The sequence below is a fragment of the Electrona antarctica genome (genome assembly GCF_951216825.1).
Source record: "Electrona antarctica genome assembly, chromosome: 6".
Classification (NCBI taxonomy): Eukaryota; Metazoa; Chordata; class Actinopteri; order Myctophiformes; family Myctophidae; genus Electrona; species Electrona antarctica.
This window is the reverse complement of record NC_136811.1, coordinates 9,245,081-9,272,967: the sequence shown is the minus strand read 5'-3', so window position 1 is coordinate 9,272,967 and position 27,887 is coordinate 9,245,081. Positions and strand designations below refer to the sequence as shown.

The 27,887-nt window shown below is 42.7% G+C and overlaps 2 protein-coding genes across 2 annotated transcripts; one reads left to right on the top strand and one right to left on the bottom strand.

Moving 5' to 3' along the window:
- Positions 1-569: 569 nt before the first annotated feature.
- On the bottom strand, positions 570-14,703 carry LOC306924931 (PHD finger protein 20-like protein 1; the record flags this gene model as incomplete). Its single annotated transcript, XM_079503612.1, has 6 exons — positions 570-1,880; positions 5,877-5,980; positions 8,124-8,257; positions 9,239-9,602; positions 10,793-10,988; positions 14,646-14,703. 6 exons carry the CDS (start codon positions 14,701-14,703, stop codon positions 1,738-1,740), a joined length of 999 nt encoding a protein of 332 aa, XP_079359738.1. The 3' UTR covers positions 570-1,737.
- Positions 12,123-13,556, top strand: LOC306924341 (E3 ubiquitin-protein ligase TRIM35-like; the record flags this gene model as incomplete). The annotated part of the gene is made up of 1 exon (XM_079502833.1): positions 12,123-13,556. The coding sequence occupies one exon, from the start codon at positions 12,123-12,125 to the stop codon at positions 13,554-13,556; it is 1,434 nt and encodes a 477-aa protein (XP_079358959.1).
- Positions 14,704-27,887: the final 13,184 nt, after the last annotated feature.

The following is a 27,887-nucleotide window of genomic DNA, read 5'->3' as shown; positions in this document are numbered from 1 at the left end:
TTGAGCTTGTAGATCGGCTATTTTTGCTATATTCGAATTGAAATCTTGAATTATTTTTTGCTATTTTTGAATTGGAATCCTGAAAATTAACATTTTTATGTAATTTCAAATGCCTTTAATTATACTTGTGTTGAGCAATGAGCTACTAATTTAGACTGAAGTAATTAAAGTGGGTCATGTTTGCAATGTGTTGTGGAATTGTAACAGCTGAAACCAATATTATATCAGTATTCTGACATTAACCCGAGGGCCGCATTAAGTGAAGGTGGGGGCCACATGTGGCCCCCGGGCCGCCAGTTGCCCACCCCTGGTTTACAGTACCATAATTGTCGTGTTGTCACAGGTTCTTGTCTCATCATGATTGGTGTATAGGGTTTAAATGGCTTGTGGGGGTTTGGCTGGGCTTGGACTGAGATTTGTCTTTTAACCCATTTTGGGGCGGGAATCCCTGTTGGGTGTTTTAAGCATTATGTTATGCTTTAGCTATTGAAAAATAGCAGACCTACAAGCTCGTAGCGCGCTACGAGCTTGTAGGTCTGCTATTTTTGAAAAAACGTGAAAATGTGGCGCAAATCTTTGAATATATATTCTTTCAGAATACTTTTTTTTTAAAATTTCTACGTCAGCTTTGGAATGATCCCACCTCACTTTAAGGGGGATAATTAGATTTATTTTATTCATCCAAAATGTTTCCAAAATAGCCAATCTACAGGCTCACAAAGTGTCGCATTGCGACGTGTTGTGAAGCGGCACAAATTGCAGATCGAACCATCTTGGGGCTACTTTTGAAATGGCGCTTCAAATGTTTAACCAGAATCCTGCTTGTTCTATTGTGAGGAGGACATATACTACGTACGATGACGTGGTTGCTTTATTGTCATGTGTGTACATTGTACGTACATGCAGACATAGTAAATGTACATCGAAAAGTGGATTACTCCGATACTATTTAACGGGTACAGACGAGAACAGTCAAGACGAGACAAGTGAACGCCAGAGCGTCGCTCTCCACAGGATGTTCACACGGCAAAATCCGACACAACACCACCTCCCGTAACATCTCGTTTTTTACCACCTAATTAATACCCTGTACACTTAATTGACCCCAGGGGGTCTATCCTTGGGTCCCTCCTTTTTTCACATCTACACAAAGAATATTTCCCGCTGAAAATAGCCAATAGGCTAGAACTTATGCCGAACCTGTTCGCCTGTTTTGGCTGAATGTTTGCCTATTATGCCGTGCCCGCAATGGAGACGCTAGGGCTCGTGTGGTTATGGCGTTTAACCCATTTCGGGCGGGAACCCCTTTTGGTGTTTTAAACATTATGTTATAATTTAGCTATTGAAAAATAGAAGATCTACAAGCTCATAGTGCGCCACAGAGTGGCGCGCTACGAGCTTGTAGGTCTGCTATTTTTGAAAAATCGTGAAAATATTTATTTCAGAAAACTGGAGGATTTAGAATAATTTTTTTAAATTTTGAGGTCCGGCCTAAATGGGTTAAAAGTACCAGAACCTACTGAGTGAACACAGAGGGAAGTGTTGACAGTCGTTCACATCGTCCTCACAAATAGAAAAGACAGTATTTCGGGTATAGAAATCGATGAAGACGCCGCCCTTTAAATAAGACAATCTACAGGCTAGTGGGTCTGCCAGTTTGTCACTGTGCGTGTGTGTATGTGTGCGTGCGCGCGCGCGTGTGTGTGTGTGTGTGTGTGTATATGCATGTGCATTATGTCAGACAGAGCAGAGTGCACTAATATGCTGCAGCTTGCTAAGGTCCGCCAGTAGCTGTTTGATTGACAGCTTGAGCTGCGGGAGGCGGGCCAAAGGGTCCGGCGGTTCTAGGCCTCCTGATAGGTCCAGCCAGGATTCTAGAACTGCCAATGGAGAGGGAAGCAGGAGAGTGATGTCACCACATGAGTATCAACACCACATTATTAATATATATTATTTGTTATTATTATTAGAACGATTACCGGCCGCCATTCCAACACTGTACTGACTTAACAAAACAAATGCCTTGATTCATCATCATCATCATTTTTCGACCGCGGTCGAGATCGTGGATTTCACAATATTACGCCAGACTTCCCGCTCCTTCATTGCCATCCCCAGTTTCTGCTTACTGATGCATGTGTCCCTATAACGATGACATCAGGGAACGACAGTTTTTTCTACCTCTGGTCTGCTTTGAGGCAGGACTCCAGAGACGAAGGGAAGATATAAGCTCATTGTCAGCTCTGTAGCAGTGGCCGGCAAACTGTGTTCTTCTGGATCGGACTAGTGAAGAGACACGGGGAAGGTTGCCGTACATTAGATTAGTCGATGGGTGGCTCTTCCAAGACAGATTTTGCGCTCTCATTAGAAGGAGGGTGTAAGTGACTTATACTTTATCGTATAAGGACAAGGTATTGTTTCGAGGAGCCCAAGTCGGTAGACCACCTTTCGACCACAAGGTCACCGCCAACTCGGCGTATGAGTAGCACAAGCTTGTGTGGGGCAAAGTCAATGGGGTACGTGCTGGGAGCTGATGTATAGGTGTTGCGCTCCTCAGCAATCCATCTCCCAGAGGTCTAGCGCATTGCGAAACAGGGATAGACTCCATCTCCCAGAGGTCTAGCGCATTGCGAAACAGGGATAGACTCCATCTCCCAGAGGTCTAAGCGCATTGCGAAACAGGGATAGACTCCATCTCCCAGAGGTCTAAGCGCATTGCGAAACAGGGATAGACTCCATCTCCCAGAGGTCTAAGCGCATTGCGAAACAGGGATAGACTCCATCTCCCAGAGGTCTAGCACATTGCGAAACACGGATAGACTCCATCTCCCAGAGGTCTAAGCGCATTGCGAAACACGGATAGACTCCATCTCCCAGAGGTCTAAGCGCATTGCGAAACAGGGATAGACTCCATCTCCCAGAGGTCTAGCGCATTGCGAAACAGGGATAGACTCCATCTCCCAGAGGTCTAAGCACATTGCGAAACACGGATAGACTCCATCTCCCAGAGGTCTAAGCGCATTGCGAAACAGGGATAGACTCCATCTCCCAGAGGTCTAAGCGCATTGCGAAACAGGGATAGACTCCATCTCCCAGAGGTCTAAGCGCATTGCGAAACAGGGATAGACTCCATCTCCCAGAGGTCTAAGCGCATTGCGAAACAGGGATAGACTCCATCTCCCAGAGGTCTAAGCGCATTGCGAAACAGGGATAGACTCCATCTCCCAGAGGTCTAAGCGCATTGCGAAAAAGGAATAGACTCCATCTCCCAGAGGTCTAAGCGCATTGCGAAACACGGATAGACTCCATCTCCCAGAGGTCTAAGCGCATTGCGAAACAGGGATAGACTCCATCTCCCAGAGGTCTAAGCGCATTGCGAAACAGGGATAGACTCCATCTCCCAGAGGTCTAAGCGCATTGCGAAACAGGGATAGACTCCATCTCCCAGAGGTCTAAGCGCATTGCGAAACAGGGATAGACTCCATCTCCCAGAGGTCTAAGCGCATTGCGAAACAGGGATAGACTCCATCTCCCAGAGGTCTAAACGCATTGCGAAACAGGGATAGACTCCCGCGCTCCTACTTACTAAATAGCCGTTCTACATGTTGGCTTCTCCGTTGACTATCGGTATTAAAATGTATGCATGTGTACAACGTTTCAAAGCATCGCACCACGATTCCCAAGGAAGCGGGACCATTTTAAACCAAGTGTTCTAGGTGAAATAGGTCCAAACATTTTTGGGAGAATAAATAAATAGAATAATAAAAAGTGGAGGAAAAAACACAACATCAACATTCCCCCTGAATTAAAGGACCACTTCACCACTTTTCCACCATCTCTTCATATAATTGGTCCTCACTAATGTTCATGATAAAACACCACCATTTTTTCCTACTCAGTCCGTGTCTCATAGGAGGGCTTTGGGCAGTTCGGACACCCGTCCACCAGTGACATCATCATTAGGCAGATTTTTTTTAAACAAGATTTGTTTTAAAATATATTTAGATTTGTATTATCGTGAGCAATGTTCCCTCTAAATTTTTTTCGGTCTGAGCAAACACTCAAACCTCCTGAGCAGACATCAGCAACTACTGAGCAAACATTACGTCACCTTGACACCAACTATCCAAACGTTAGATAACGCTAAGTGAGCGCCCCTCACTTCACACAGGTGGGATTTTTTTCTTTTTTCCAAATGGATTTTGGTATACGAGTGAATCAATGTATAGTTACATAAAGTTACGCAAGTTACAACATTTTTATTTTATAAAAGGTGGTAGGCTAGCAATTTTAAGAATATTCAGTTAGTCTATATCAGTGGTTCTCAACCTTTTCAGGCTGTGACCCCCCAAAGTAATCATATTTGAACTGGGGACCCCCCCACCCAGACAAGCAACAGAATGGTTCCACAGATAAATATTGTGAAAATAGCCGATCTACAAGCTTGTTGTGAACTTGTAGATCAGCTATTTTCACAATTGTTGCCTCTTTCTTTATCATTTAATAATCTGGCCAATGTTTGACCAGTTTTTATAGCATGGTTTGCTGATTACTTTTGATGCAGAAATGGTATTTTTTTCTTTTAGAGCCTTTGAGGTATTGTAAAAGTCTTAAAAGTCCTTAAATTGTCACTTCACTGTCATCTGGGGTCCCCCCCCACCCCCAAATAATGTGGGGACCCACAGGTTGAGAACGACTGGTAGGCTATATGAATACTCAATATTGCTTTACATGGGGGGGCATGAAAAAACGGAAATAATGTATTGGGACACACACACACACACGCTCACACACACACACACACACACACACACACACACGCTCTCTCACACACACACACACACACACACACACACACACTTTGTTGGTTTGTGTTTTTGAACTCCTAGTTTCTCAGATTGTCGTCAAACTGTATTAACAGATTGGAGAATTACAGAGAGGTTCCATATGGGGCTAGACCGCTAGAGATTAACGTTAGCTTCCACATGTTTCATTCACAAGCACACCGGACTGTCTGGAGGCTTGTTGTGCTGTAGTGATAACAACGTTAGCTAACCAGCTAACGAGAAGCTAACGTTAGTCCCCCTCTCTTGTTGTTGCGCACAGCCGTGCTTTTATCCACACTTCCATCCGTTCGCCTTTTAAATCAAAATGTCCCATCAACGCACGGGTCCAAGCAACGCCATCTTATCTGGTTCTTGGGGTTTCATTAACACTGACTGCTGCTGCTGCTGCGTCTCCACCTCTAAGTCCCCACTCGCGCGCTACGCAGTCACACACAGGAGGAGTAGCCTCGGTCCCAGGCAGGAGGAGAGGAGAGGAGACCATAGAGTAATAAAAGGAGGGGAGGAGACCTATCTGTCGCGGTCGCCTCGCCTGTGTAGCCTAATCTAAATAAAGTGTAAAGTAAATAAAAAAGAAAGTGTGGGCAAATGTCGACTCGGGATAGGTAGCCTATTATTACTGTAGTGATACTCTGGGCAATTTATTTTTTAAATAAAAACTTTTTTTTTTTACACCAGCGTCTGTGTCTGTGCACGACAGATTTCAGTTGTGCGCGGGGGCATTTAGCCATGTGCGCGCACGGGCGCACCTTAGGGGGAACATTGAGTGAGAACGATGGCTTCAACTTTTGCATTGCAACTTTTCAGGAAAAGAAAGCCTGCCGTTTCTATTAGCTTGGATTCACCATCGATGATGTCACTGGTGGACGGGTTTCTGAACTGCCCACAGCCTTCCTATGAGACACAGACTGAGCAGGAAAAAATTGTGGTGTTTTATCATGAACATTAGTTAGGACCAATTATAGGAAGAGAAGTTGAAAAGTGGTGAAGTGGTCCTTTAAATGATCCATTATGTTTTTTTGACCCTCTTACCGTCCAGTTCTTTCTCTATGTAGTCCATTCTGGAAGCCAGTTGGTTCTGGACGTCCTCGATGTGGGTGAGCAGGTTCATCTGCCACTGGACACACGTCCTGGTCCTGAAATACCACAGACGGGGGGCGTTAACCCAATTAGACCTGCGGACGATTCTACAAATGTCTGCTAAATCCTGACAGCTTTCCTGTTTCTATGTCAATCGTTCTCGTACATTTTCATGTCAAGGACCCCCAAAAATATATGTAATTGGCCGCCAACCCTCATCTGAAAATATGTTATTCCAGGGACCCCCCCCCCCCCAAGAAGCAAAGATTTGAGTTAAAAAATAGCAAGCTCGTAGGCCACCTCCTTTCACCTGGGCCAGGCTCTGCCAGTGGGCCTAATGAGGCCAACTCCTTTCACCTGGGCCAGGCTCTGCCAGTGGGCCTAATGAGGCCAACTCCTTTCACCTGGGCCAGGCTCTGGCAGTGGGCCTAATGAGGCCAACTCCTTTCACCTGGGCCAGGCTCTGCCGGTGGGCCTAATGAGGCGAACTCCTTTCACCTGGGCCAGGCTCTGCCAGTGGGCCTAATGAGGCCAACTCCTTTCACCTGGGCCAGGCTCTGGCAGTGGGCCTAATGAGGCCAACTCCTTTCACCTGGGCCAGGCTCTGCCAGTGGGCCTAATGAGGCCAACTCCTTTCACCTGTGCAATTGCCAGCCTCAGCCAATTGAGGCTCAACCAATCAGGTAAATGGTAAATGGTAAATGGTGCATTTATATAGCGCCTTTATCCAAGGCGCTTTACAGAGATTGTGCATTACATTCACCCATTCACACACCGATGGCGACGGAAACCATGCAAGGTACCAACCAGCACATCAGGAGCAATTAGGGGTTCAGTGTCTTGCTCAAGGACACTTCGACACCAACTTTGGGGGAGCCCGGGTTCGAACTGGCAACCTTGCGGTTACCATCCAGCCACTCTACCCCTGAGCCACCGCCGCCCCTGCCAGTCGGCCGAATGGGCTCTATGCAGCCAACACTTCCGCGTTCAGTTTGGGCCGCCGGAACGCTTCCGGTCGGCAGAAACTCATTCACTGTGAACGTACGGTCGTGATTTTGTAGGAATAAAGTTCAGTACTTTATACAACACTATTTCATTTGATAATGTGATGGCATAGTTTTTCATAGTTTGTATTATTTGTGTTGCGACGTTGACATGATGACATGAGTTAGAAACGTCTTAAATCTCCTGTTAAAAACGAGAGCTCTTCATGGATTTCTCCGTTGTTGCCATGTCTGCATGTTGTAAGCGACTTGGGGCTTGGCTTCTTTTCATAGACCTGTATGCTTATTTCTCTCACACAATCTGGCGACACCAGCTGTTATACACAGCAGTGTAACAACCGGTGTTGCCAGATTGTGTGAGAGAAATAAGCAATCAGGTCTATGAAAATAAGCCACTCCACAAATGAGCTACTATAATACTTAATATGTATATACTAAGATTATAGGACATCGGCAGCTACTTGAGAATAGCAGATCTACAAGCTCACAATGCGTCGTTGTGAGCTTGTAGCTCAGATATTTTCCAAAATAGTTTTTGTTTTATACAAATAAAAAATTAAAACCTGGCACAAAACATTCAGATGGGGGTCCGTGTGCACAAATACATGGGGGTCCTTGGCTTTATGACAATGTTTGAGCATAATCACAGGTTTAAACAACATTAGGGAACAAGCCTAAATAAGCATACACTTCAGAAACAAGCCCCGAAAAACCTAACCTGTCAATATTTTCAAGCAACTTTACTGAAAAACAAGACCAAAGTCGCTTATAACAAGCGGACATGGCAACAACGGATAAATCCATGAAGAACACAAATAATACAAACTATGAAAAGCTATGCCATCACATTATCAAATGAAATAGTGTAAAGTACTGAACTTTATTCCTACAGAATCACGACCGTACGTTCACAGTGCATGAGTTTCTGCCGACCGGAAGCGTTCCGGCGGCCCAAACTGAACGTGGAAGTGTTGGCTGCATAGAGCCCATTGATTGCCAAGTACACTTTTCAGTTTGCAGTCTTCACACACACAGGCACATACACAGATCTCCATGTGGGACACCGGGTGCTATGACAACATATATCATTAGGCTCCCAAGTTGCATCGTTCCCAAGTAGGCCGGTGGCCGACTGCGACGACGGGCACGTACAGGGTCTAGTTGTTTTTAAGTGATGGAAGCAAGGCCGACCTACCTGGCTCTGGCTTGGTGCTCTGCCTGGGACAGTCTGACTGGACTGATGGATGTTCTGGAGGGTTCTACTGGACCTCCTGGTGTGTGTCCAGCCTCCACCCAGTTTGGACACGGAACCGCCACCGTGCTCTGCTGCTGGACGACCAACACAGTATGAAATTATTGTGACATCAATGACATCCGAGAATGAGTTTCACTTAGTGTTTGTTTTTTTTGGCATGAAATCATTACATCATGATTTCCATTAACCCATTTAGGCCTGACCTCAAATTTTAAAAAAAGTCTTCTAAATCCTCCAGTTTTCTGAAATAAATATTTTCACGATTTTTCAAAAATAGCAGACCTACAAGTAGATCTGCTATTTTTCAATAGCTAAATTACAACATCATTTCTTTCCCATTTTGACCTGAGATCAGATTCTAAAAATGTCTTCTACATCCTGACAGTTTTCTGAAAAAGCTATGTTTCTATGTCAGTCGTTCTTAGATTTTTTCAAAAATAGCAGACCTACAAGCTCGTAGCGCGCCACTCGGGTGGCGTGCTATGAGCTTGTAGGTCTTTGAATATATATTCGTTCAGAGCGAACGTTTTTAACTCAAATCTTTGCTTCTGGCAGGGAGGGTCCCTGGAACAACATATTTCCAGATGGGGGGGTCGGTTAACCTGACTCCACCAGATGGGGCAGCAGAGAGTACCCTGAGTTTCCCCACTCCTGCTCCCATCTGGGAACTCTCAGGCAGACTTGATGCCCGGCCACAAAACGGCCTGGCCATTCAGTGGCAGCTAGAGGCGGGATCAAGGCAGCACTGTGTATGCCTTGATCGTTTTGTGGCCGGAGCATCAAGTCTGCCTGAGAGTTCCCAGATGGGAGCAGGAGGGGGGAACCCAGTGTACTCTCTGCTGCCCCATCTGGCGGAGTCAGGTTAGGGGTCGGTGGCAAATCATATATAATTTCTGGGGTCCTTGACATGAAACATTGAGAACCACCGATACAGAAACGTGAGGTTTTTTTCAGAAAATTGTCATGATTTAGAAGACATTTTCTAAAATGTCGACGTCAGGCCTAAATGGGATAATATTGATACTAAGGGTGTCCCTAATGGACGGTGATCGTACCCGTGCGTGCTGCTGCATGGCGCTACAGCCAGCAGAGTCCCCACCACCCCCAGCTGGGCCCGGGGGGTGCAGGGAGCCCTCAGGGCTGTGCACCGGGTCGGCTGGTTTCTGGTAGCTGTGCTCGCTGGTGATGTAGGTGTCGAGGAGGGGGGCGTCCGACGAGGAGGAGGAGGAGGAGGAGGGGGGCGGCTGGGGCAGGGGGTGCGGCTGAGGTAAGGGGGAGGAGCCGTGGGGCAGCGGCGGTAAAGGAGGGAGGCGGGGATCCAGGAAGTGCAGGCAGTCGGGCAGGCCTCCCATTGGCTGGTGCTCGTCCGAGTTGACCCAGGAGCGTGCCCAGAGCTGTAGGCTGGGACTGTGGCAGTCCCTGGAGAGCCACGCACGCACGCACACACACACAGTGACACACACACAGTGACACACACACACACACACACACACACACACTATGAGGACATCAACATTTTAGGACGGCGATTCTTAACACCCTGAACGCCCAGGACGAAGTTATTTGTCCTTTCTATTAGTAACGCCCGACGCTCAGGACGAAGTATTGTCCAAAAGACGAAGTTTATTGATACGGGAACGGATCGCATGGCTGTATAGCCCAGACGCGCCTGCTGGGCAATCCTCGGTGACGCGCAAGAGTGAGACGTCATCGAAAAACTCCCTCCCCTGTTTAGCTGATGAATCGATCGACTCTAGAGTGGTGTGGCTATTGTTAGCTGCTACACACACATCAACCACTTCCGCCGGTCCGTCCGGAAAAGGGGTCCGTGTTTAAAAATCGACTGGGCGCATGAATGTAATGGATTAAATAACCCTGGCCGCTGTAACCCTAAAGCCGAAAATAGCAGATCTACCTTTGAGATATTTTTGGTTTGTACCCAAATATAAAAATAAGGCAACCCTTTGTCATCGCGATGCCTTGTGAGCTTGCAGATTCGACCATGTTTTACTTTGATGCCAATAAAGTATTGAATGCAAGAGCCTTGCATGTAACAGTATTTTGATATTGCGTGTTTTAACATGTCTTACTGTACGATGTCAATCTTCAGAGTGAGAGTGCATGTATGTGCACGCACGCATTTTGGGCGGGAACCCCTGTTGGTGTTTTAACTAAGCATTACGTTATACTTTAGCTATTGAAAAATAGCAGATCTACAAGCTCATAGCGCGCCACCGAGTGGCGCGCTATGAGCTTGTAGATCTGCTATTTTTGAAAAAACGTGAAAATGCGGCACAAATATTTGAATATATATTCTTTCAGAGCGAACGTTTGTTTTTATTTCGACGTCAGGCCTAAATGGGTTAACCCATTTTGGGGGCGGGAACCCCTTTTGGTGTTAGCATCATGTTATGCTTTAGCTATTGAAAAATAGCAGATCTACAAGCTCATAGCGCGCCACCGAGTGGCACGCTTACGAGCTTGTAGGTCTGCTATTTTTGAAAAAAAGAACCACCGACATAGAAACACAGCTTTTTCAGAAAACTGTCAGGATGTAGAAGACATTTTTTTTAGAATCTGATCTCAGGCCTAAAATGGGTTCGACGTACTGCAGTATGTCCATCTTGAGGGTCAGGCCGTGCAGGACATGTCGGAGGCTGAACAGGTCGGCCAGCAGCTGGTGGGTGGAGACGATCCTCTGGCTGTTCTGCTTGGAGTAGTTCTCCGACAGGACGGACAGGCCGAACATGTGACCCTTCGCCAGCCAATCGCGGTCGTGGCGGTACTTGGCGCTGCACCTCTGGCCTGCGGGGGGGGGGGGGGGGGGGGACGACACACACACAATGTGGACACCATAACATGATAAAAATATAGAGTAATATACATAACAATATAATTTATCAAATCTACGGTGACATGAGATTCATTTCCACGTCTCCGTTTGGCTCTTCACCTGTGGAATGAACGCCAAAATAAACCCAATCGAACGCAGAGCTGTCAAATAATATAATATATATAAAGTGGCACAAATTGTGAAAGTTTGTCAGAGTTCATCAACTTACTTATCCGACTATTCAGATTCTTAAAAAAAACGCCTTCTAAATACTGACCTAAGTTTTCTGGCATTTTTGAGGGGGGCTAGCCCCTCCTACGCATGTCCAGCTTTTGGTATGTGTCCAGTCTGTCCACACATTTTAAATTCCCGTTGACAATGAATGGAGAATCTCACGTCATAGTGTCTGAGAAAATAGACGGTGTCTATTTATGTCGTGATGATGTACGATGATAAGAGCTCCCCTCACTTCACAGTATTCTGGAGTAGCCATTGAGTACTAATACTCTTATAAGTATACAAGCAGTTATTGTGGAGTATCCATTGAATTAATGCTCTCATATTTATTTCTGCCTGGGAGCCAAAGTACAACCACTGAGTAATCTACAAGAACATGAACTTTGAATCATTGTCTTATTGTGTTATTGTGTGTGTGTGTGGTCTTGTTATCGGAAGGTCGCCAGTTCGAATCCCCGGACCAGCACGTTAAAATTACCACCGCTGAAGTGCCCTTGAGCAAGGCATTGAACCCCTACCATGAAATGTTCTATGAGCAGGGTCTGGCTGTAAACAAGCATCTCGAGCTTAGTCCATTCACCCTGGGTAAACAAAGAACTTTGCTTTGTGGGTGTGTGTGTCATTCCTGTTATCAGAAGAATATGAATCAAAGTCCATTTCCTTCTATAGTCGTCTCAGCATTTTCTCTTCTCGCAGACATTGTTGCGTTGTTCAGATTATGGGTTTTATCATGGGTAGGCTAACAACTATTTATAACTACTAATACTACTATTGATACTCATGTTATTGTTGTCGTTTGTCTAGTATTCATCTGGTGTGACAACATCCCCAGGGAACATTCCAGATCAGGTGTGCGACCGGCAGACAAAATGGCTTCACGTTGTACTCGTCAGGAAGAGGAGCTGAGCTGTCCCGTGTGTCATGACATCTTTAAACATCCCGTCGGGCTGTCCTGTGGACACAGCTTCTGCAAAGGCTGTGTGCAGGATTGGTGGACGGCAAGACCAACAAAAGAATGTCCCGTTTGTCAGAGAAGATCCTCCAAGGACTTTCCTCCTTTTAACTTTGCACTGAAGAACATGTGCGAGAACCTCTTGGAGGAGAAAGGTCGGAGCTCCTCGTCGGTGAGCTCCGAGGACCTTTGCACCGCACACGGTGAGAAGCTCAAGCTTTTCTGTCTGTACCACCAACAGCCGGTGTGTCTCGTGTGTCGCGATTCAGAGAAACACGCCGGACACAAGTTCTTACCCGTGGACGAAGCATTCGGACGTTGCAAACAGAAGGTCCGGAAATCACTGAAGCCTTTAAAGAAGAAACTGAAGGTCTTTGATGACGCTAAAAAAGGTTACGACATAACAGAAAATCACATCAAGGTCCAGGCCAGGAACACAGAGACGCAGATTAAGGAACAGTTTGAGAATCTCCGTCGGTTCCTACAGGAGGAAGAGGAGGCCAGGTTGGCCACTCTGTGGGAGGAAGAGGCTCAGAAGAGTCAGGAGATGAAGGAGAGGATTGAGGCTCTGAGCAGAGAAACGGAAACCCTCTCCGATGCAATCCAAGCTGCCGAGGACCTGCTGAGAGCAGACGACCACGTCTCATTCCTGCAGAACTACAAGACCACCATGGAGGGAGTCCAGCTCACCCGGCAGGACCCACCGCCGCTCTCAGGAGGAGCGCTGATAGACCAGGCCAAACACCTGAAGAACCTGACCTTCAGAGTCTGGGACAAGATGAAGGACATCGTCTCCTACACTCCTGTCAGCCTGGACCCCAACACTGCTAGTCCATATCTCATGGTGTCTGACGACCTGACCAGTGTGAGACATGTAGAAGAGGAACAGCAGCTTCCTGATAACCCAGAGAGGATTGACTGGTGTCCGTGTGTCGTGGGTTCTGAGGGCTTTACCTCAGGGTCCCACAGCTGGGATGTTGAGGTTGGAGACAATGCAGTCTGGGTAGTAGGTATGTGTGTTGAGTCTTACTGGAGGAATAGAGACACTGGGAGTGGACACCGATGGTCGATACGGTTCAGTGAGGATCAATACACAGCATACTTCATATTAGGGCGTTATGTTGAGGAGAATCTCTCAGTGAACCAGAAACTCCGGAGGATCAGAGTCCAGCTGGACTGGGACAGAGGACAGCTGTCCTTCTCCGATCCTGATTCTAACACACACCTACACACCTTCACAAGCACCTTCACTGAGACACTGTTTCCACTCATTAATATTGATGATTATGACGGTCCGTCTCTGAATATGTTACCAGGGAAGATCTGCGTCACTCTGGAAAACCACAGTTAGAACGTCTGGGCTGGCGTCCGATAAAAAAAAATCCCACCCGTGTGAACTGAGTGGTGCAACTCCCCTCTCCCCCTGCCCCCCCCCCCCCCCCCCCTCTCTGTCATTAGCAGGCAACAGTGCAGCACTATCTCTCTCTCTCCGTTTCTGGCACAACAGCGCCACTTTTGCCCCTACTGGTACTCATAGTCACATAGTTGAACCAATACATAGGTGAACCAACACATAGGTGAACCAACACATAGGTGAACCAACACATAGGTTAACACGGACATTGCTGTTCCTTGGAGTGGTTGCACCACTCAAGAACGTACAGAATATATTGATCTGGTAATCTGGTATTGATTAAGGGCTAGTATTTTATGTTAGGTTGTTAATTATTATTTTAAATCGGTTGCAGTGATTATTTAATTAATGTATTGTTTCAAATTACTTTGACAGACAGGAAAAATAATTCCTGATAAAATACTTTTTATTTTGTAGTGCAGGGGTCTTCAACATGGGGTCCGGGACCCTTAGGGGGTCCTCAGAGTTACTACAGGTGGGCCAGCAAAAATCTTTGTGTGATAGAAACTTAATTTTAGCACCTCCTATGCCCAGCTTTGTGTGTCTGTGTGTACCACGGAATGTGATGATTGTATTGGCTGAGCACGGAATGTAATGCATGATGATGTATGATGAGCACACATCACTTCACTTCAAGTGTGATTTTTCAAATGTTAATTCAAATATTACAAAAATCACACCCGTGTGAAGTGAGGGGCGCCCTTATCATACATCATAATACTTGCGTCCTCACCTTCGTCTTCAATGTTTGTGTTTATATATTATCGTGATGTGTTGTGCACTTGTAGATCAACCATTTCTGGTATTTTGTAAATTTTAATAAAAATCATTAAACGTGTTTTTATTTGTATATTTAATTTATTTGTCTTATCCGCCCTGCGCATTTTAGGATTACAAAGCCCAACAGGCAAACAGAAATACAAATTGCAATGTTCCAATGTTCAATGCAAAACACACGATTAAAAATCGTTAATCGCAATCATGTGTGTGACAATAATGAATGGTCAATTTAAAATGTGTCATTACCTGGAGGATCTCTGCAGATGTAACAGATGTACTGGTGTCGTATCTGGTGGAACCACATTTCATTAATATAGCCTAAATCATGTTAAACTAGACATAGACTAAATTGTTTCACATCTAAATTTGTAGGCCTGATTAATACTAGCTATAGAACTGACCAACAGGGTAGACATTTAGGCACCAGTTCACAGCTTGCATGCTATGAAAATAGCTATTGATCTCTTGTTGATGATGAGTAGGCGGCCAGGGGCTCCTGCTGTGCTTACTGTGACCACACCTATAGTGACCTGGGACCATTAAGGTTTGGGTGTCAAACGACTGTCTGCTTGAACTATTCAAATGTGTATTGGGCTTGTATAAAATCTACTGAAATATCTGTCTGTGTGTCAGTGGCCCCACACAAGCCGTCAGGCTGGTGGGGTGATCAGCTCTCCAAGGTAGAGAATTAATTTCGAAATGGACAAGAGGACAGTGTCAACAAACAGCGGCCGTATAGTGTGCAGTGTACTGATCACACATTGCACACGACACGGGCCAAAAAGGACACACTCCGTGCTGGCGCGTCAAGGAACTGCAGCCTTGTTGCCTGTGCGTGGTGACTGATGAACATTGAGGTTATGTGTTGTGAAAGTGATTTTAATTGCATACTAGGCAAATTGGACAGCCGAGAAAAATATATTGCAGTGTAGTATAGGATGTTTTTTCGCTTTATAGTGGTGTCTAGTATTTAATGTGTTGATTAGCTTAGTCATTGTGTAAGTTAGCTTAGTAACTCTACATAAGGGGAGTTTCATCTTAAGTTTCACCCGGCTGCAAGTATACGACTAGTGGGGGGTAAGGATCAATCAACATTTCAGATTCGATTTTAATAGAACACTAAAAGATTCTACTTATGCTGAACCGAAATGTAGTTATGTATAAAGTGTGTAATGAGAATTGCCTGAAGAAGTTATGTAACCTTGAATTCCGTCTGTCTCTGTAACCATTTTAATTCTAATGTAATTGTTTCACATCTAGAACTGACCAACAGGGTAGACATTTAGGCACCAGTTCACAGCTTGCATGCTATGAAAATAGCTATTGATCTCTTGTTGATGATGAGTAGGCGGCCAGGGGCTCCTGCTGTGCTTACTGTGACCACACCTATAGTGACCTGGGACCATTAAGGTTTGGGTGTCAAACGACTGTCTGCTTGAACTATTCAAATGTGTATTGGGCTTGTATAAAATCTACTGAAATATCTGTCTGTGTGTCAGTGGCCCCACACAAGCCGTCAGGCTGGTGGGGTGATCAGCTCTCCATGCAGGAGAGCTGATCTGTACTTTGTCTTTGCAATAAACTGGACTCGGAAACCCTCATTCATTAATCTGTCTCCGACTTTCTTCTGAGTATTTTGGTACGTTTGTTTATGGGCTTTATAGAGAGAAAAGCAGTCTCTCTGTTTAGTTCAGATACTTCACTGGTCTGGGATGCTGTCTTCCAGGAGACCCATGCACGCACTGTGCTGCCAACACATGCACTCCTCACACTACAGCACACACACACACACACACACACACACACACACACACACACACACACACACACACACACACACACACACACACACACACACACACACACACACACACACACAGTTAGCATGAGACAGGTCAATAGTGTGTGTCAGTGTGTCAGGGTGTTGGGGGAGTAGTAGTCGCCTGGCTAGTTTTGGACTGAGACCATGCACTCCTTGTGTTTTTAGTGCTTTTTCCTTCTTTTTCTTTTTTTTACTGTGGAAGGGTTACAGTGAAGCCACTCATCACTGCCCTCTTGTGGGCATCTCACTGACAACTCTGAATGTAGATCCACTGAGAAAAGAACGGGAGCAGAAGTTTCTTTCTTGTCCTCTCCCTTCCAATTTTCTCTTATCTTAAACCCATTTAGGCCTGACCTCAATTTAAAAAAAATCTTCTAAATCCTCCAGTTTTCTGAAATAAATATTTTCACGATTTTTCAAAAATAGCAGACCTACAAGCTATGAGCTTGTAGATCTGCTATTTTGTTGTTTAAAACACCAAAAGGGGTTCCCGCCCAGAATGGGTTAAAGAATATTTTTCCTCTCAGGGGAAAAATATAGGGTTGTCACAAGGACAACATTTAAGTTGACGATTTATTGTCATACAAATAATTGCGATTAATGACTTAATTAATGACTCTTAATCGCAATTATCTGAGTGACAACTAATGGCCAGGTGACTAATGGTAACAGCCTTGGATGAGTGGTTTTGAGTGGTTTTCAACCAGTGGTCCGGGGACCACCCGTCTCAGAGCATATCAGGTGTGCATAAGACTTTGTTACCCCTTTTGGTTTGTTACTGTTAAGTAACTTGAAAAATAACCATACAAACTGCATGAAAGAATATTGTGATATCGTGTATCGTGATACTGCTTGAAAAAATATCTTATTCTTGATACTATATTTTTTCCATATGGCCCACCCCTATAGCCTGGCTTGGCCAGCCTCATAGCAGGGATTCACTGAAGATTCTTCCCCGCATATGAGTCTGGACTCGGGCTCATTGGCAGAGAGTATGCGGAAGCTGGAGAAATCAGAAAATGATCGGGGCCAATCAGTGACTGTGTTTCAACGGCTGTCTGTACAACAGTGAAAAGCAGCCTCTGATTGGTTCAAGTGTATATGGTGACGTAACATTCATGCTGCAGTACTTTCAAAACAACAATGGCTGCCCTCAACGCAACAAGTTTAAAAGTTTACACAGAAACGATAAGAACAGCAGTTATTTCAGATATAGACTGACATATATCCGACATATCTCGCTCACGTATAAAGTAGAAACTATAACAGACCTTGTTGTTTTTAGCGTGGTATGAGGAGCGGACCAGCGCGTGTGGTGACGTCAGCTTTTTGTTACGCTGATTGGCTAGATGGATCTGTCTGTCAAGGAAACTACTAACGCCCACTTTTCAAGCTGCCTATGGCCGAAGTCCAGACTCATATGCGGGGAAGAATCTTCAGTGAATCCCCGCTATGAGGCTGGCCAAGCCAGGCTACCACCCCTCGGCCTTGACTATATTGTTTCTATATCGCCCACCCCTAGGCATTGATACTATATTTTTTGAGTGGTGTAAACCACTCCTACAACTGGCTTTTGTGTGCAGAAAAAAATGAGCATGGTTGCTATGTTCAAAATAATTTCTGACGTAATTAAATCACACCCGGGTGAACTGGATGACCGTAGCAACCGTGGTCATTTTCTCTGCGCAAAAACAGCCAGTTGTGAAATCACATCCGGGTGTGATACATACATTTATCAAAAATGATAGCTTTTTTTACTTAACATATTTTGTGTGATTTCATTACGTCAGATCGGAGCTGATCAGGGTATATAATACCTTACCTTATATAATACTTCACATCGGACAAAAACTCCAGGTGAATCAACTTCATGTTCACAAATCATCACATCAGAAGACGAGTCTACCTACGAGTCTACTTAGCGAAAGATATTGCCGAGACAGACCCTCCTGACCAGACCCGAAGACGACCCTATCAGAATCAAACAAGGCCAATAGACGAGACGGCTGCTTTTTGCCGGGACAGACCCTCCTGACCAGACCCGATCTTTAAAGACGGTGGGAGCCCAATAGACAAGACGGCTGCTTTTTGCCAAGATAGACCCTCCTGACCAGACCCCAGCCAGACCCTCCTGACCAGACCACAGTTCATAGCTGATTAGGCTGACGAGTCTACCACCGAGTCTACCTAGCGAAAGATATTGCCGAGACAGACCCTCCTGACCAGACCCGATCTTTAAAAACGGTGGGAGCCCAATAGACAAGACGGCTGCTTTTTGCCAAGATAGACCCTCCTGACCAGACCCCAGCCAGACCCTCCTGACCAGACCACAGTTCATAGCTGATTAGGCTGACGAGTCTACCACCGAGTCTACCTAGCGAAAGATATTGCCGAGACAGACCCTCCTGACCAGACCCGATCTTTAAAGACGGTGGGAGCCCAATAGACAAGACGGCTGCTTTTTGCCAAGATAGACCCTCCTGACCAGACCCCAGCCAGACCCTCCTGACCAGACCACAGTTCATAGCTGATTAGGCTGACAAACACCCCAGTTGAATCAACTGCATGGTCACAGATCATTTTCAAGGAAAAGAATATCAGAAGACGATACTTTCCATTCACATAAAATGAAACAACATAAAATTGATATTAAAAAAAAAGCCACTCTGCTCCAAATTAAAACTACAGACAGAAGTGACGAAGAAAAACGTCAAATTCAGCGATTACGAAATTCAATAAGAAGAGTAGAAAAAGAAAGACCAAAGAAGAAAAAAATGACACAGAAAGAGGTTAGAAAGAAAAACAGAGAAAGGACGACACTCGGAAGAACTAAAAGGAAAATACTTGGAAGACCTAAAAGAACACCTCAACACAAAGAACTTGAAAACAAAAACATTGTAACACATATGAAAACCACTCTGCTCCAAATTAAAACTACAGACAGAAGTGACGAAGAAAAATGTCAAATTCGGCAGTTACAAAATTCAATAACAAGAGTAGAAAAAGAAAGACCAAAGAAGAAAAAAATTACACAGAAAGAGGTTAGAAAGAAAAACAAAGAAAGGATGACACTTGGAAGGACTAAAAGAACACCTCAACAAAAAGAAAACATTGCAACATACAGGAAACAAGCCAGGATGCAGAAAGGGCAAACACGACAAGACAGGCTAGAAAATTTCAGAAGGTATGTCAAATATGGTCCGGTCTTCCCGTGCTGTTGTTGTGAACAAATGATGTTTGAAAATGGAGTTACCATCATTGATGACAATATCATTAGTTCTATTGAAAGAACATGCAATGACAAAATTGTCAATTTATTTGAAGACATTTTTGAAAAGAAATTGAAGAATCCTAAATTCAGTGTCTACATTGATCTTAACACAAACTGGTATCTCTGTCACACTTGTAAGAAATATCTTTATAAAGGAGAAATGCCACCCATGTCAGCTGCTAATGGTCTGAAGGTTATCTTTGTACCAAGCCATCTCCAACTGTCAGAATTGTCAAATAATCTTATTTCCAAGAAGATCTTGTTTCAGAAAATATTCAGACTTCCAGTTTCGTTGATGCCAGCTGTGAAAGACAGACTTATTAACATTCCCATAGGAGACGATGATGTGATGAACACTTTGCAAACTCTTCCCAGGACTCCATCTGACGCTGGTATAATTATCATTGATGTGAAGCTGAAGCGCAAGAAGACATACGAGAATTATGTTCATCACACAACTATAAATCCTGTACAACTGTTCGAAGCAATGCAGTTTTTGAAGGACAGTGCAAACCCTCATTATCAATTCTACTCAGATCCTTCCATCTTCCGAAAGAAATGTGAACAGAGGGACCTTCTAGGATCACACCTTCTCTACATAAATGAAGATGCAATTATGGATGAAAGTCTTGATGAGGTTAATGATATAATTATCTCCGATGATATTGATGACATATCCATCATTCAACAACACGTATCGCAAAACAGTAGGGACACCAATGGGCAGGATGTTGATACAGCAGACTCGGTAGAGACAAATGAAATACAAAATGATGAAGAGAAAGAAGAAGCAGAATACAGAGAGAATGACCCGATCAGAAAGTTTCAAATTGATTATGACGATTCAGTCTGTGTAACGGCAAGATGTCCAGAGGCATTTCACGATGAAAACCAGCAGAGAGATTCAAATGTGCTTGTATTTGCGCCTGGTGAAGGAAAAATTCCAGAAAATATCCTATATAGTAAAGACTGGGATTCCATGGCTTTTCCAATGAAGTATCCAGATGGAAAATTCAACTTACACTATCCAAGAGAAGTTAAACTCACTGATCAATATTACTTTATTCAAAGATTGAGAAATATGGATTCAAGATTCAGAGATGATCCCAGCTACCTTTTTGCAGCTCTTTCTTATATTGAAAAGAAACAGCTTCAGAGAAACATAAATATTTCCTTCATGAGAGGAAAGAAGTCCATCTCAACATCGGGAGAAACTATGTATAACCTTGAGAATGCTTTCTCAGTGTTTGACAGTATCTCCAACACTCCTAGTTACCACAAGAAAGGCAAATATGAAATGATGGCCAGATTGGATAATCTTGGTCCATTCCAATTCTTCTTCACTTTGAGTTGTGCAGATATGCGCTGGGAAGAAAATATCACTCCTATTCTAAGAGAAAGGGGTTTGAGGATTGAATATATACTGCAAAAGAAAATCAAAGAGAGTGATGGAGAAGAAGAGGAAGAAGAAATAACTATTGTCCATTTCAATGGAGGTCAGTCTTCTCTTCCTTTGTATGAGTATCTACAAACAGAAGAAGGACAGTCAATCCATGAGATTCTTCGAAACAATGTTGTCACTGCCACAAGAAACTACAAGCATAGAGTGCAGGCCTTCATTAGAGAGATTATGCTAAATCCTCATAATCCAATGTCCGTGGAATACTACTCAACCAAGCTGGAGTTCCAAGGCAGGGGAGCAGGTCATAATCATGGAGTTATCTGGGTGGATATGGAGAAAATGGAAATGAAAATCCATAATGGAATACATATTCGTGACATTGAAGATGTGTTTACGAAGAATGAAACTGTGGACATCCATATAATAATCAAAGAACTTCTTCACACTGTCATTGTTAAGAAGGACAGTGTAGAAGAAGATAAGAGACAAACTTTGATTCATATTCTTAATAAACTTCACTTAACCACTTTGACCTCAGAAGATCTTCTCAACACTTTCAAATTCTTTGGCCTGAAGTCGGCTTTCAAGAAATTTCAAACCCTCGATGACTTACACGAATATGAGGAAAGAGCCGTTATCAACTTTGCTAACACGTTTACTTCCGTCACCCTCAGTCCTGCTGTTGTCGGAGAAAAAGTATCTAAAATTGTAAAAGCAGTAAACTGCCACAAACACACAAAAGCCTGCAGAAAATATAACACCACCTGCAGATTCTCTTTCCCGAAATTCCCTGTATGGACCACAGTGATAGCTTCACCCTGTAAAATGATAGGTGATGCATTCAAAGCAGATACAATAAACAGAAAGAAACGCAAAGACTTACTTGAAGCAGTGAAGGAAATATTGCTTGATGACAAGGTTGTGTCCAAAATCTTTATGCAATTTCCCACCATCAATCCACATGACAAACAGGAATATGAAACAAAACGAGAGAAGAGGATTAAGGAAGTCCTCAAAATGGCCGGTCTGAATGATACCAACTTTGATTCCTATCTCGAAGCTTTGAAGACAAGTACAGGAGGCTACTCTCTCATTATGGCAAGGGACATAGACGAAATCTTTGTCAATAATTACAATCCTGAGTGGACTGAAGCCTGGAATGGTAACACTGATCTGCAAATTACATTGGACTACCATGCTGTGATAACCTACATCTCTGAATATTACACAAAGGATGACACTGGAACAATGAAGTTTCTCCTTGATGCCTTAAAAGAAACACAATCAAGTACTCTAAAAGAAAAGATGTTAACACTCATGAATACCTTCATTTTACATCGACAAATGGGAGAAGCAGAAGCAGTCTATAAGTTATTCCCAGACTTCCATTTTAGAGACTCCAATATAATTTCAGTCTTTGTTCCCACAAATCGCAGAGAAGAGAGATACAAGTTTCTCATTAGAGTTGACGATGATCCACAGTACACTCACATTCCAAAGGTTAATATTCCAGGAAAGGAAGGGGAATATGTAGAGAAACATGACATTGTGTCCAAATATGAAAGAAGGGCAGTAGATATGGAAGATATTTGCTTGGCCCAATTTGCCAAAATGTACAGTACTGCTTGGAAATTCGCAGCAGACGAAGAGCATCCACAACGAATTTCTCCATCATCTGCCAATCCTAAAGATAAGCTACATTTCTTCATCACTTCCCGGGAAGGAATATCTGATAAACCCCTTCCACCAATTTTCCCATTAACACACATACATCCAGATGAACCACCATACATGAGGAAGAGGAGCAAACCTGCTGTAATGAGACTTCACAAGTTCAAGAAAATCACAGATACACACTCATATTGGTTTTCAGAACTGCTCCTATATAGACCATACAGACAAGAGGAAGACATTGACAAGATATTTCGAAGAATTGATAGTATTTTAGATGAAAATGACAAAAATGCAGAATACACAAAGCTACAGCAAGAGATAATAATGGTTAAGAGACATGTCATGGAACACCTAAACAGCGTGGAAGAAGCAAGGCTGGCAGTACAAGAGTCTTCACGAAATACAGAGGTGGAGGCCATGTTAAATCCAGAAGGGGAGCAAGACATTCTTGACTGTAATCTGCTAGGTCCTCTACCTCATCCAGATTTTCATCACCTTGATCCTGATAATCATGCACTACCACAAGAATGTAATCAATCGGAAAAAGTATTTCGACCTATTGAAATAGACGCTATAGACATCCTTTGGACAAAAACAAGAAACCTTGACTATCATCAGAGGAAGGTTGTGGAAAAGGGCATAAAATATGCAAGAGATCTTGTTAAGGCATTAAAAGAGAAAAATCCTCTACCAAAATCTCCAATGCTGATGGTAAATGGTGGGGCAGGTTGTGGAAAATCTACTGTCATCAATATCCTGAAACAATGGCTTCATCAGATTCTACATAAGACTGGTGACAACCCAGAATACCCACATGTGTTGATCACTGCCCCAACTGGAACAGCAGCCTCTAAAATCAGAGGTCAAACACTACACACAACGTTTGGGTTCAACTTCGGTAATCAGTACTATCCATTGAGTGATAAGAAACGCGACAACACAAGGATAGAGCTTAAGAACCTTAAGGCGATCATTGTGGATGAAATTTCCATGGTCAAAGCAGATATGCTCTACATGCTTGATTTTCGACTTCGTGAAATCATGCTGCAACCCGAAAAGATATTTGGAGGTCTTGCAATGTTCTTCTTCGGTGATATAATGCAGCTCAAACCATGCCAAGCAAGGTATATTTTTGATGAACCCCAGTGTGAGGACTACAAAATACCCTTTCAGATCCGACCTCATTGGGAACTGTTTGAAATCATCACATTAGAGGAGAATCACAGACAAGGAGATGACCATACATATGCTGATATTCTCAACAGACTCAGAGTGGGTCACCAGACTGAAGAAGATCTAATAGTTCTAGCTACCAGAATCAGACCTGAAGGCCATTCCGACACAGTTGGTGCAACATACATTAGCGCTACTAATGCAACAGTGAACAAACAAAATAATCTGAGACTAAATGAACTTAAAACAGAAATGATAGAAATTGAAGCCATTAATCATCATCCAACAATTCCAAACTTTGAACCTAAACTCAATGTAAAAGGAACAGTTGGGAATTCAGCGTTTCTCCAAACCTTGAGGCTCAAGATCGATGCTCCGGTGATGCTCATTCACAATCTGGATACTCTTGATGGTTTGACCAATGGTTCAAGAGGAACCCTTGCTGCAGTCATCAAAGACGAACAACAAAGAGTAATCAAACTGATGGTTAGATTCTATGAAGAATATCGAGGGGCAAACAGGTGTATAACACAAGCAACACTCCAGTCAAAGTACCCTGGCTGTACACCAATAGAAAAAATTCAATTCACATACAGCCTCTCAAAAAAACAAACTCATGCATCCAGCATTGCAACAGTCTATCAATTCCCAGTAGTAGTTTGCTATGCTACAACATGTCATAAATTCCAAGGACAAGAAATTCCAAAACCCGAAAAAGCAGTTATGGATTTAAGAACAATCTTCCAGCCAGCCATGGGATATGTCATGCTAAGCAGAGTCCCATCCTTAGAACAACTCTACATACTCAACTCTCTACCAAAGGAAAAACTACGTGCAGATACAAAGGCCCTGCAGGAACTAGAGAGAATGGAGAATGTTTGCATTAACATGAATCCTACAGAATGGGAAAAGACACATGCACGGTCTATGAAAGTAGCAGCTCTCAACTGCCATTCCTTATTGCCAAAACTGCCCGAAATTCAAGTAGACCCAATTCTGACTTATGCTGACATTATATGTTTAAGTGAAACATGGCTCATAAACAACAACAGCCATGACCAATATTTGCAGATTAATGGCTTTTCACTTCATCTAAACAATATCGGACCTGGCAAGGGATTAGCAACTTACTACAAACCAGAAAAAGTTAAACATCATAAAGATTTTAACCATGACAATATGCAAATCACAATGATGAGTTCTGCAGACATAGACATAATCAGTGTCTACAAAAGCAAAGGTAATAACGCCTTGGTTCAACATTTGATACAGTTAATCAACTCAGAGAAGACAACCCTGATCTGCGGTGACTTCAACATATGCTTTGCTGAAAACTGCAACAATCATGTTTCACAATCACTTCATAAAATAGGCTTCACTCAAATCATACAAGAAGCAACCCATTATGATGGAGGACACATAGACCACGCCTATTTCCGCAATAACAAAGAAGTCACTGCACATCCCTCTTTGTACAGTCCATACTACACAGCCAAAGACCATGACGCTTTGTTGATAACACTAAAGACAACCACGAATACTCAAGGTATGGAATAGAAATTATGTACCGGAATGTACACGGCACCCGGGATCAGTATAGGTTGGCGCCTCAGTTACGCTGTTCCACTGAAGCCGTCTCCACCTTACATCATACTGTCTGAATATGTATGTACCTGTAACTGGTTACACATACTGAAGAGCATGGTTACTATGGTTATTGTGTGACCTCATTGACGTCACAGACATCACGTCAGAGTGATCTCAAAATAACTTATAAGCAATGTCTATCATTATTCTTCACCAGATGTTAATATTGTTTGTAAGAAATTTTATAAGACTATATAAACGCATAGTGAGCTGCTCTTTGCCAAAATAGATGCCAAGAGACACCTTCCTGACAAAACTACATATTCAGAGATAAGACACCTGCAAAAAGATCATTTGGTCTTAAGTCTAGGAGAATTTGTAGCCAAGGAACCAAGGAACATCTTTAAAGACGGTGTCAAGACGGACCAAGATAGACCTCCTGACCAGACTAGATATTCAGAGATAAGATACCTGCAGAGAGATCATTTGATCTTGAGTCTTGGAGAATTTGCTGTCAAGGAATCAAAAATCTTTAATAGAATTTTAGAGTCTTGAAGATTATTGAAGATAGGATAGAGGATATTACATCACAGGAACCAAAAATCTTTAAGAAGGTGTTGAACATCTTTAAAGACGGTGTCAAGACGGACCAAGATAGACCTCCTGACCAGACTAGATATTCAGAGATAAGATACCTGCAGAGAGATCATTTGATCTTGAGTCTTGGAGAATTTGCTGTCAAGGAATCAAAAATCTTTAATAGAATTTTAGAGTCTTGAAGATTATTGAAGATAGGATAGAGGATATTACATCACAGGAACCAAAAATCTTTAAGAAGGTGTTGAACATCTTTAAAGACGGTGTCAAGACGGACCAAGATAGACCTTCCTGACCACACTAGATATTCAGAGATAAGATACCTGCAGAGAGATCATTTGGTCTTGAGTCTTGGAGAATTTGCTGCCAAGGAACCAAAAATCTTTAATAGAATTTTAGAGTCTTGAAGATTATTGAAGCCAAGATAGAGGATATTACATCACAGGAACCAAAAATCTTTAAGAAGGTGTTAAACATCTTTAAAGACGGTGTCAAGACGGACCAAGATAGACCTTCCTGACCAGACTAGATATTCAGAGATAAGATACCTGCAGAGAGATCATTTGGTCTTGAATCTTGGAGAATTTGCTGCCAAGGAACCAAAAATCTTTAATACAGTTTTAGTCTTCAAAACTCTTGAAGCCAAATATCTTTAAAGACAGTGAAAGACGATATTGTTGACAGACGTACCTGAACAGACTAAATAGTCACAGATAAGATAGTCAAAGTCTAGACATACTTAAAACAATGGAATTATCTACAGATGTATCTCCTAATAAAAGAAGTAAAAAGAACAGTAAGGAGATAACTAACATATTGAATTTAAGTTCATTATCAAAACATAATAATTGGACAATTTTGGTACAAGTGCTTAGTAAAAGTCAAGAACGTAAATATAAAAATGGAATATACTTCCATTTTCAAGTTGCAGACAACAGTGGAAGAATTAAGATATTAGCATTTGATCAACAATGCAAAAAGTTTTTTAATTTGATTGAAGAAGACAAGAGCTATTTAATCTCTGACGGACAATTTAAAAGTGTAAACCATACATTTTATAAGGGTAGTGATGAATATGAAATTACACTGACATCAAATACAGCAATTATTCCATTTACTGATAATTTAGATATTCAGCTACCAAATTTTACTTTCACCAAGATTGCTGATATAGAATTTTTAAATGTAAGGGATGTTATAGATGTAGTGGGAGTTTGCATTCATTTCTCAGAAGTCGAAATTTGCAATACACGTTTTGGAGAACGTAAGAAAAGAGAATTACTACTAATGGATTCATCAAAAAAGATTATATATACAGCTTGGGGAGATTCAACTGAAATGGATACTATGTCTCCTTTTCCTATTTTAATTTTAAAAAGAACCAGCGTAACTATGTTTAAAGAGAAACAGTTGAGTGGAAATACAGATACTATATTATACAGAGACCTTGATATACCAGAAGTTGTTGAATTAAGATTATGGTTTGAAAAAGAAGGTAAGGAAGAAATATTAAATGAGAAACCAATAGAGTTAAAAGATCTTTCTTTTAATATGAACAGTGAACATAACTTAGAAACAGTTATATTAATTAGTTATTTTGGAACGATTACTGATTTTAAGTTGGAAGATTCGTCAATGGGTAAATGTAAAAGTTGTGATGATACTGTCATTGCATTGAAGAATAAACAGTACTTTTGTTTTGGATGCAATGTCAAATCTGTGACCTGTAAATCAGGATTAAAGATAATTTTAAAAACACAAGATATAGCAATGAAGAATGAAGAGCTATGGATAACTTGTCAACATGATATTATTGCCAAAATGTTGGGTGAGTCCGAAGATTATTTAATTGAATTGAATATTAATAATAGGAATAAGTTTATTGAACATTTAGATGAATTAAAATCAGAGATTGTTTCGTTTAGAATTAGTATTAAAATAAACACAAATAACACAAAGAAA